Source organism: Opisthorchis viverrini, assembly GCF_000715545.1.
Source record: "Opisthorchis viverrini unplaced genomic scaffold opera_v5_57, whole genome shotgun sequence".
Classification (NCBI taxonomy): Eukaryota; Metazoa; Platyhelminthes; class Trematoda; order Opisthorchiida; family Opisthorchiidae; genus Opisthorchis; species Opisthorchis viverrini.
The window spans coordinates 547,730-559,892 of NW_008751714.1; the positions used below are offsets into that span (position 1 = coordinate 547,730).

General features: G+C 41.8%; 2 protein-coding genes across 2 annotated transcripts in view; one reads left to right on the plus strand and one right to left on the minus strand.

Annotated features, from left to right (window-relative positions):
• T265_03840 (hypothetical protein) overlaps positions 1–12,163 on the minus strand; it is a gene marked incomplete at both ends in the record, with an annotated part of 40,365 nt that overhangs the window by 8,186 nt on the left and 20,016 nt on the right. The gene's annotated exons all lie outside the window — the stretch shown is intronic.
• The window catches only part of T265_03839 (hypothetical protein), a gene marked incomplete at both ends in the record, with an annotated part of 28,776 nt that continues 21,932 nt past the window's right edge, over positions 5,320–12,163 (plus strand). The window contains one exon of the mRNA XM_009168420.1: positions 5,320–6,405. Coding sequence (XP_009166684.1) covers positions 5,320–6,405 — 1,086 coding nt within the window. The remainder of the gene's footprint in view (positions 6,406–12,163) is intronic.

The following is a 12,163-nucleotide window of genomic DNA, read 5'->3' on the forward strand; positions in this document are numbered from 1 at the left end:
CTCCCCCGTCCACCTTTACTCTTTTCTTTACAATAAGGCTTTCAAATAAGTCATGGTTGTACGGCAGTGAAGCATCGGTGTTGAACACTGATGTCATGCTGTCGATGATGATGATGTATTACAAGACGGTTTGGGATCGTACTCTCCCCTGCAATAGAAGTGTGAGGGTAATAAGGCGTTTCCTTCAGGCAACCAGCACGTATGTATTCGAATTGGCGAATATGTACAGCATATGGAATATTAAAACAAGAGAATAAGGAATAGAGCAATGAATAGAGCATCAGTCATGTTCATCACATTTAGTAAGGCAAATAAAAAGTCACTGGGATTACAGTTCCACTTAGTGGAACGCCCTACAGATCAACATCTACTTACTTTGTATATAAATGGGGGAAACCCAGTTATCACACTCAACTTGTGAGCGATAATCAGGCATGTAGATGAAGGCTATCACAATATAAATACGAAGACGTTAGTTACAACGGGATGGTTTTTGTATATACAATTATAGATCCATGTAAGTTTATACTAATCCCAGCTTCATGTGTGTGCAGCAAATGGTAAGTAGATGCAGAAAATCCTTGAAAGTGGTAAAAATGACCTTATACTTTGTTTTCTCCTGGGTTTGATGGATTGTGATGATGTGAGTTTTAGCTTCTATTTGACAAAAGACCAGAACTTCAGTGTCTTCTTCGTTTTCATTGACGCTATTGAAGCTTTAGGACAGTCTTTCCCCCACATCACAAGGGAAAACATTCCAGAACCACTAAATGGAAAATAAAAGAAAGTTTTAGGAAGGAAGATCGTTTAAATCTCTGGGCATCTGACTCTAGCTCAACTGGACTAAATTTGGAATGGAGTTTGAGGTTTAAATGCACCGGAAAAATCACAAACGAGTGATTTAGCTGGGCTTGAAGTGGGTCTCCCGCAAAATACACTTACATTTCCTTTTAGTAGGAAGAATCTGAAAGGTGCTCATGCACACAAGCTCTGTGTCTTGTATCTGGTAATGTGTGAGCTAGATGTCCGAGCAAATAGCGTGACTTCTGTGACTGTCACCAGGCCATGTCACTAGGAATTTGTAGTAAGATGTACAAAAGTCACATGAGTTCTGTGGCATATATAACATTCCATGGAAAAAAAGGCAATCAGGCCCCCAGGATGGCTAGGTTGACTTGGAAAAATATTTATGTCATCGTCACTTATGAAGATGCAGCTTGACTGACAGCAAGCCAGAACAAGTTCAAAGGTTGTGCTAGCTTCTTTTGAACACAGGGATAGGGGTGAATTCACCGGATTCCAGTGACCCACGCCTCGACAACCGCCTGAGTTTGAACAAATTAACAGTGCTCGGTGGGTTTTTCGGAAAGCACATTCTTTATCTAGGTTGACAAATCTTAACCAAAACCTAGGAATAGTGTGGCGGAAAAGAGACTCGATCTCAAATGTACGACATTATGTGTCAGAACGACAATATCTGTTGTCATTCTGGTATCAGTTTAATCTGATTTAACTGAACGGTTTGTGTAGACCTCCCACCCTTCGTGGATCCGAGTATGAACCCGATTTTCTGCTGTGAACCGTTTTGGAAGCTACTCATAACAATGTCTCCCCCCAATATTTCCCCAAACAAAACTGTTGAAGCCCGTTCACTTGAGATTTCTGTGCATTTTGGGCTGAGTACTTTTGTTCTCTTCATCACGTTTATTGCCATCGAAGAAATGCAGCCGGTCATTGAGCTCAGGTTTTAAGGTAAAATAAATATAAGGATGTACTAATTTGCAGGTTCCTAAGACAGTGGTTGAATTGATGTCATCAACAGCAGTCACTAAATCATCTTTCACAGAGCGACAATGGTGTGAGTTATTGGATTAGCGATTTGGATTCTGGATTACTCATGAAGGAGCCCGCATGAATAGGACCTAATAGGAATACCACTGTGACGCCATCTTTGTTCTGCATATTTCTATCTGGAAAGAACTCATCCCTAATAGGGATGAAACAGTTGTACAGTGCTTCTCAGCTTTTGAGTACGGATTGGCTCCCCTGACAGCACGAACTCTTTACATTGTCATATAACGGTGAACATTGTATTCATGTCACATGCTAGCTATCTAGCTCTAGTTTCCTGTTCTTTTCCAGGGAAGTAGACATACCTTGTAGACTGCATACTAATATTTATCTTGCACTATTCACATTCCGTCGATTAGTCCTCTCATCCTGTACTATGTACGAAGAGCTACACTGAGACTCCCGTCATTCCTCATTTTGTGAGCTTGCGCTCAACATAGAACGTTAGGATTTCACCACCTATAACATATTTTCTGCTCAGCTTAATATATTTTAACACATTTAAGTCATGTTTCTTACTACCAGATACCCCTACCAACCAACCGAATTCATTGGTAATTTACTTGAATTAATCTAGACACCCTCAGCCAACCGAAGAAGGATAAAATACTAGATTGTCTGCAAACAAGACAAAGCTGTTTGTGTGGCATAACGAAACATCAAGACTGTGCTTGTAAGGTTGGTATTATTCTTAGTTGTAACAATTTTCTGGGTTCTTTCCAAAGAAAAAGTCGGGAAAAGTGCAGAGAAACAACTACTATCCGTACTCAGGGACATGTAAGAATTACAACACCTCGGAGTTTGACCTAGCTATCAATCTAGCCAGCCATCACGGTTCACATGTCTAGTGTCTGCAGGGCTAGCTCAAGTTTCACGAACATGGGGCCACACGACGCACAATTCTCTCCATATACTACCCCCCTTTTCAACAGCAAAACTTCTCTCAGTGACTCCGTAGGAGTCTTCTATCTATGCTTGACAAGGCTACCAAATAAATCCCATGAAGCACATTTGTCTTTGAAGAAAGTATGAACCCAAAGATTACTGAACAAGCCTGCCTTTTTCGGAGGTTTCAGACGTTGATCCATGGGTCTTTGTGTGGAACTGCCTTCTCCATCTGTGACAACTAAGTGATATTCATTGAGAATTCCCAGTACCAACCTATTTTCGCCTTCTGAAGGTGAGCGATAATCAGGATCAGCTAGTCAGAGCACTTGGTTTCGTATACATATTAATTTTGCTGAGAGCACTGTTAAAATCAGCTCTCCTGTGCTCATCAACATCTACTCAAAATGGCCATAAATATTTCACCCAAGGCGACTAGTTCGTTCTTAATTTTATTTGTTCCGTGATTCGGTTCTATGAAACAAATGGTGAGGGACAACGGTCTCGAGTTCACTTCATCGCAATTTCTTGAGTTTTGTAAATACTCTGCTGTCAAGGTGTTTTGGAATCCATCTCCCCACCACCGTCACTTGCTTTGCAACTGCTAGCGGACTACTCACCTCTTAGGGAGAATATCAACACATGACAATATTGGCCATGACAGTAGTGTTACACAAGGGGTAACGGGGTAGAAAAATGTCGAACGTATCAGAGAGCGCAGCAGGTTAACACTTACAGCATCGTAGAAAATCAACAGTTAGCGGGTGTGACATATTGTAGACGTAGTACACCAGATAGGCCCGAGGACAGACTTTAATGTTATCAACGAGGTTGTTCTGAGTTAAGCATTGACAACAGGAATAGGATTTCGAGCGCTGTTGAAATCTTGGGTGTCGGAATTTACAGATTTGAGTAGTGCTCACAGGGGCATCAGGCGACAATGCTTTTTCCCTTTCTGGTTTGACTAGTTTGATAGTATTCTCTCTACGCAGATAAGGTCAGTCAGTAAACTCTGGTGACTCTGATTTCCACACACTCAATTCTACCTGAGCTTCCGCAACAGTTTCAACGTCTGGTCATTCGAACATGTACTTGGGGATCGGCTGAAGAAGTTCAACTGCATAATCCTAATCCACCTCTCAGCATAGTTCGAACAAGCAAATTACCGTCCAGTTTATTTGCTGTGTATAGCATCCAGTCAGAATACGATTCCGTGAATTCCTTCTTGTCTGTCCGGAACGCATGCAGTACTACCGCAGCCCCAAGGAAATAGGTGTAACAATAACGCGTTTCATCCCTAAAACCCTGTGATTTTCATAAGTATCTTTGAACAACTATGTACTATTCCTTCCATTTTCATCGGATGCCTAGAATTTTCTCCTTTAGCGCATCCACCTTATAGATGGACTTATTCCGGTCCCACACATTTCGAATGGGTTGATTCCCAAATATCTGTGTACGTAGGTTGCCCATCAAATTACCGGAACAGGAGTGATAATTAGACGCAACTGGTCGAAGAGTTATTACGCGAAAATGCCGTTACTACTTGCAGTGAAGCACACGGTGACCGGCAGAGTAAATGCTGTAGGAATCAGCTTGTGAGTTCCTCGTCTAATTCAACACAAAAGCGCAATCTCTAAACTGTGCAACTTCCTCTATCATGATATTGATCCCTCTGATTATTGGGCTCTTCCCCCACATGAATTCAGTGCTAAACCCAGACTCCGGAATATACCAGATCTAATGTTTGGCCCAGCCCCAGCACTCTGCTGGGACTCAGTAAATTGGTATCACTCACAGTGGGACAGACCACGTTTACGCCACGCATAAGTAACATAGAAAACAGTGCCCTTACGAAAACATACCAAACCATAACACATTCTGCGCGGACTCAATATAAACAGTGGTGATCACTAGAACCTAAAGGAGTGTGTCACATTCCAGGCCAACCCATCAAGTAATTTAGTAACATATCTGTCAACATATGCCTCTAACTGTAAGTGTCATGGTGTGAAGAATAAAGTGCTTAGAAAGGAAACTGAACCATGATTTTAAAATTCCGCCTGGAGCAACAAACTCAGTCTGAAACAGTAGGATGGGTAACACGGTAGATGTGGTTGAAGTTCGACATTAGGTACTCTCTGGCCTGTGTGCCGAGTGACCAGCAAAACTCGGCTTGAACCTATGAAGTTGTCATTGCTGCATCCTGATGAAGTGGACAGTCTCATGCAGACTGGCCACAAATGAACAATTATCAGACAACCTTTGTTTCCTTTGTCCTTTGTGATTCCTTTGTGAATGCTCCCAACGTAGGTCAGTCATGATGATCAAAACCTTGGGTTATAAAAACACTGCAATTATCGGTGTCTTTGTGTCACAGTAGGTGTCACACAGAGCGCACACTCTACTCGACCTCAACCTTACCGAGTACGGTACAGATATTCTAAAAACCAGCGGGTAATTTCAAATATGTACTTTTTGTTCATACTTAATGCAAAGTCCAACAGATTTAGCATCACAAGTGACCTTGAAATGATGAACAATTAGGCGTATAAAGAACTTCCATCGTAACTATCTGCAAAGATGAATATACCGTCAACCGAAAATGGATGTAATCACTACATAATGACTGCGATAAATCGTATTCGTCATATTGGAAATGAAGACTTCATGATCGCGGAGCTTGGACACTTGGAGTCATATCTGTCTTCCTGTCTTGATCTGCAAAACTTATCTGTGCGAACAACGCAAACCGTTTCATGTTTGATGACCAATCTTATTCGTCACGACAAACTACAATCATCATGTATGCGAGTGGTTTACCTGCTGCTACAAAGCGCCTGTCATCCAATTTTGAAGAATATTTTGCTAGGAGAACTCGAATCTGAAATTCACAACCGATTTCCCGCCTTTCCTCCATCCCTTCAGCAAATTGTTTGGTTTTGCTATCAGGCGCATCTCTTATCAACCAGTAATTCTGGGCCGATTTTGAAATTTCTGCTCTTTCAAACACAAAACCAAGAGTGGGACAAATATGAGTTGGGTATGACGGCCAAGCGTGTGAAGACTGTTTTTACAAACTACCCGGAAGCAATTCTGAGCTCTCAGGATCTACTTATTTCTTTGATGTTTTTGTTGGAGCAAGTCATGCAAAATAATTCGTCCGAAATGTTCAGATTTTGCGTGGATTGCATCAATTCTATTTTAGGTTACGTGGATTCACAAGCACTTAGCCGTTTGGTGAAACAACTTCCAGACCGGTTAACAAATGTTTTGTTCAGTCTTTTGGAAGCCACTCCTCACAATATGCTTGATGAAACCCCTTCAAAAGTTCAAGCAGTAATGTCTCATCACGGCATTAGCCCCTTGAATGAAAACTCGGTGGACCGAAAATTTCATTTGGTTAATACGAATAAGATCCCAAAGAGCAGGGAGATGGAAATGATACCGCGCCAGATACGCCTGCAACTGTCTCATAAACTGGACAGTTCTTCCCGCGAAAATGCTGCGGAATGTCTGAAGGATCATTATTGGAATTACTTGTGTAAAATGCCATCCCAATTTCACTCTGCTTCAAATAAGAATTTGTCATCGGTTTTGTCCTGGTTCGTTGAACTTGTAAAGGATGATAACTGCCGTGTTGTTTACAAAGTGTTACAAGCACTCGAGGTGAGCTTAATGCTAACATGTTTGCAATGTGCTCACTGTCACGCGCCATAATGTTGTTGAAATTCTTGTGTCAGTTGTAAAATGCATTCGGAACGAAATTTCTACACTATTAAGGGATTTCTCTCTGATTATCTCTGAGCGCTCCACCAGGTACAGTTCATCATGGATAACTGCCGTGTTTAACGTACTGCCTTGTGAGTAGTTCCATTAGAATGCTAGTAATTAAAGCCACAGTTTATGTAGTACACGTTTCATTCATCCCCTTATGGTATGTTGTATACAAAAATCCTGTAATTATATACGCGATCTTGGATCCGACTGATCTAATATGGTTTTTGGGTTGGTCGACATCAATAAAGGAGGTATGGGACTTGGTTTACCTTTTTTGGATTGCCTCAACAGTAAATATAGTAAAATACCCTGCTCCGGTTTCCTGACATACAAAATAAGATTGTGACCAGTGCGTTGCCGATGCAAAGTAATTATATTTGATAGGTAAAAACGCAAAAACGGATGTTCTGCCTTCTTTGATGACCTGGGGCAGAGAATCAGATCTCTCCTGCGGTGGATAATTCAAGTGCGTCTAGTGTACCAATGAGTTTACGTCTCAGGTTATCAGCGTTTGAATCTTGGCATCAAGAGGGATGTTCCCTACCGATGAGCCTCACAAAAGCAAACGTGGAGTAACTTGATGATCCTACTTAAATCGTTTGCACAAAATGAGGAAAACTTTTGACTATAGAGGACTTTAACTGTGGTTGATCAATTATACCCAAGAAAATTATATATCTACCGAGCTCAACCGTCTAACAGAAAATGTTTTATAAAGAAAACCACTCGAAAGGTTACTGAAAACTCTTCGACAACCCACGACCAGCTTTGCTCTTCATGGGGCTCATCAGGTAGGCTCAGTTCCCAAGTTTCCGTCAACTTTATGTTCTACTTGAACCCAAATCGGAATGTTTTCGAGGAACACACTCACAATTTGGTTTTCACGAGAGACTCAACTGAATCTCTCGTTCATGATATTCAACAACTGAATGTGCTGCACACAGGCCGTCTCATGTTTTAGTTGGCACGATATTCGAGATATCGCAGTATATTTTCATATATGAAACTACTCACAAGATTGCTGAAAATATTTAAGTCTGCTTGGGATTATTCCCGCATACTATGCAGTAAAGACAAATTTGGTCACAAAAACAGTTCCCAGCCCTGGTTGCATTGCTGTAACGTCACTGAGAAGAGCCCAGCTTCTGATGCCGCCATCATTCGTGCTAGCGTTTATTTAGATATTGATGAGAGAAGCAAAGATGCATCTGAACAGTGTACATGTCAAACGAACGTTCTTTTGAAAGCAGGAGTGCTTTGTTGGTTCAAGGGATCTGTGAGACAGATCTTAATATCTCGGTGATTGATAGAACTACTGAACACCATTCAGATTTTTCTTACCAGTATATAATCTATTAGACAATCAGGATGTCGCGGATACAAAACCAACAATTGAAGCCAACATTTTTGTCTTGATTGTTTCCTCTCGTGATTTTGATAAGGTATCATATTGAAAGCTTGGAATTGGGAATTCCTTCAATTCAAGCTATCTAACTGAAGCTAATTTTGGTTTATTTGAACCCTTATAGGCAGTCTTCAAGTGCCTTTCTCGGGTTACCATCGAAAAGCATGTCAAATCTATCGTTGATCTTTTGCTAACACCAGCACTGATGAGATCGAAATTTGTGCGACGTTCTCTGCAAAAGCTAATTACAGTGCTCCTACATCCAGTGTCAGCAGAACTCATCTTCAATGAGATTTTCCGACAGGCTACTGGGACGTATCACTTGCAGCGACAAGTACAATGCCTGCGTGCAATGTCAATCATAATTTCACACTATCCTCAACTGTCGATGGATAAACGCCTTATTATCTCACACCTCATCGTCTGGCTGAAAAACAAGGATGTACAGGTTGGTTTTTCTACCCACCGAAATTGCTTTTCCGTTACGTACTTTTTTGTGAATATGAAGAATTACGCCCCACAAAAGTGTATGATCTATTTGAAATCAAGCCCAACTTAATGCGAAAGTTTATTTGGAAGCTACGATGGGGCAAGTTATAACTTGTTTTATACTTTTCGATTTGCAACCAAATGCTGTTCAAGTAGAACACAAGTTTGGCAAATGCCAGTCTTTCTCATTTTCTTGTTGTATCGGCAGTAGCCCTCTCTGCTTACCCTTTCTACATCAAATGAGGTGAGCTGGCTGATGACACTGCATCAACCGATGGGGCATTTCACCGATGTGTGCTCCCTTTGAATTGAGGATTCAAGACCCAAGAAGGATATTCCAGATGACCTCCCGCTCGGTTTCTTCTTGCCTCTGGTTGTGCAGCTCCGCTGGTCTACAAGCCGGTGCTGTTGGTCCCACTGGGGTTGGAATCGTTCTAATTCATCGAGCTGAAGGGGCTCCGACTTAACGGTCACCCTTGATATTCGCCTTTGTGTGGTTCATCAGGAATCGTTTCCGGGAGTATCCCGTGAAGCCGCCAGTCATCGCTGCTTGCTCAGTGCAAAGACAGCTTTTATGACACTATGGCAGCTGGTTGCGGCTGGCGTGGAGTGGTTGCCGAAGATATGACTGCGCAGTTAACTAATCTTAAGGCTGCTGAAGCTCAACTGGATGTTTGTCTTGGAACGAAATCGAGACGCAGGAATAACAGGAACGCCCGATGCAGTTTCGTACCAACCATGAACTGTTTATGTGTAGTGCTCAATTTCGAGACACCCAAAGTTGCTTGGCTAAGTGGCGCTCCTCGGATGCGCGTCTATCCGCAGAAGAGAATGACCACATTACCATTAGCTACAGGTTGCGCTGACCATCTACTGACTGTCACTCGCCCTGGAAATCCTATTCGCATTCGGATCACGCAGTTCTTTGTTCCTGCTTCTCGTTACGCTTTTCAGAGAGGTGCAGTATACTTGCAGATCGTCTAGTTACTGAGGCGCCTACAATAACCACCTATTTAAGTATCCTCTGGACAATACATATTCTGAGGTTGACTTGCCGGAGGGTATTTTCCGCATCCGTTAAAGATCCTGGGCGTTCGCCTCGTGGAACGGCACAACCTAGATCTAAGCAGTGTTTGGCCAGCACCACCAAAATTTCGGATAAGTATTGGTTGAAACAAACCGTTACACCTCAGGAGAATAAAGGCATCTTTACCGATCAAAAGCTTTGTGGGTCCTGATAGCTCGCAGGATGAAGGAGGCAAGAGGTTTACAGGAAGAAGCGAAAAACATTCCAGCGGGTACGCGCAAAGAAGCCCTTTGTGAGCTAAACAACCACTGAATAAAATAGCACGTTTTTCTCCAAAATAGAACGCCGAAAATTTTGCATTGGATGTATCCATTTACGAATTAATTGCCCACCTGCAGTTGCACAGTCGGAAATCTAAAGTGTACCTCAACCATGGAATCTCCGAAGGTTTTAGAAATAAACAAATTCCTCTTGTCCCTCAAGCGTGAACAAGCTGCTGCTTTTGATGATCTCTCATCCGTTTTGTTCAGAGATTAAGGTGAAATCCTTGGTCGATCCTTGTCTAATTTATTTGCTCCTATCTGGGCAAAAGATATCATTCTAACAAACTGGGACGAGTTGATAAGAGTATTCGTTTTTATACAACGTGTTCATGCGAGTGTGGTAACCAAAAAGAAATTGGCTTGATCTCCACTGTATATGGAATTTTAGTTCTGATTACTCCACACCATTTTATAAAGGCCAGTAAGAACAGCAAGCAGGCGTCCGATGGAGAAGGGATGTTTGGACCTTCATACTCCGTCAAGTGTTGGAGTAGCGGCATGTGTATAAACGCCCTATGGTCACGGTGTCCCTTAGCTTTAAAGGCGTACTGGATTCTATCGCCTAGTTCAGTACTTCCAACGCATTTGTGCCACTTGTCATGTGCCAGAGTTCCGTCAATCTTCTATGCTTATATGTGAGTGCTTGGGAGGTCCTCCAATGGCTTTCCTACAAGTGCTTGTGTCTGATACGTGAATCCCCTTTTTTGAATTTTGTTTGGTTTTGCCAGTAATGCAGTAATCAATTTCCCTTTCCACACCCGGCGTTCTTAACCTTGCCGACCTGGAATATGTGAAACGACATTGTTCATACATTTTAGAAAGAAAGTAGTAAGCATAAGTCGTATAGTACCACTATAGGGTTATTTTGTCCTGTGAAACGTACCGTCTTTGAAGCAGCCTCCGAAAATATAAGGAATAACAGTGCAATTTTAGTAACGCAATACGCAACTCAGAAATTACCTTGGCTCTGAAGGCCGTGAGACGGTCAGAATCAACGCCTAAATTTAGAAGGCCGGATTTGTGTTTGGCATTTTCCACTAATTGTGACAACAAAAAAACATGTTATTGACTTTCAAAGTTGGCTTATATCAGACTACATCGAGGGCTGAATTGTGGTATGGCTGCGAGACTTCACCAGATCGAGCTAAACATGTGAAACTTATTCAAGTCTTTTTCAGTGATGTTCCAGAAATGTGGCTGGAACCGGCTGTGGTCAGCGGATTGCAAAGAGGTGATCAGTGTACGGGTCTTTGGTGAGGCAGAGAGCGCTTAATTCAAAAATCTATGCAGCAATGTAAACTAAGGGCTGCATTTTAAGCATACCGGATTTTCATGTGGCGATAACAGCTTTGTTCCAATGTGCAATTCGGGGAGTAAAGGCCTAGATGCGGAACCACACTGCGTCGGTTGATCTCGGGAGTCAGCAATTCACTCATTCGGAGTAAACCAACCATTGAATTTGCATTAAAGTGCAGAGCACGTCACATTCACGGGACAGAATGAAGAAGCGCTCAACATTTTGTCTCAATGAAAGTACCGGCGGACATGCGAACGGAAACCACCACATTTTTCCATAACCAGATATTCTTAACCGAGGTTGATTTTACTTGGTCATCTAACATCCTTCTTTGATAGAGAAAATAATGCTTTACTCAATATTTTCTGTGTGGGAAAACAATTTTTCGTAACAAATGGACTTAGCAAAAGTTTGCTTTCTCTTCCCTTTAACTGGTAAAGTGAGTACTCATTTGTTGCACTTGGTTTTGGTATGTAATAAGACTTATTTTTAAGCATTAGGTCTGGAGGCGGGAACACGACACGGAAGGTTTCAATTTATCTTCTTCGATCTTCCCATATTACCGATGAACTACTTGTGCTTGTCACCCACACCGATAACTGGATATTGTTCAGTCATTTATTAACTTGAATGCTCGAAAATTTTCAGGTATTCACAGATATCCTACATGAGCAACTGATACAAACTCAACCAGGAGATCAAAACCACTGTGTAGAATAGAAGTTGTGGTGTTAAACGGGTTTATATTATCCGTATGGGCAGTAGAAAAAATTGTGGCTTACCAAAATTATATGAAACTACTGATCCATAAGTTCTAAAAGATTGCTTAAGTGGCAAACTTGGTAACTTCATGTTGGATGATCTGGTTATAAGCTTGATCGTGGCAGTTTACAAAATAAGGAGAACTAATCGGTCAGAATTTCTCATACTTGCAGATTATATCAGCGTTATTCGCTGGGACATTTTGTTTCTAAGCGTCAGTGAACAAGAGCGGTGACTCAGAGGAGCTCAGATAGAACAAACAGACATTAAAATCTACACCACCACAACGGGTGACCGTATTATAGAAAACAATAAAATCCACGAACCCCCCCCCCAAAAAAAAA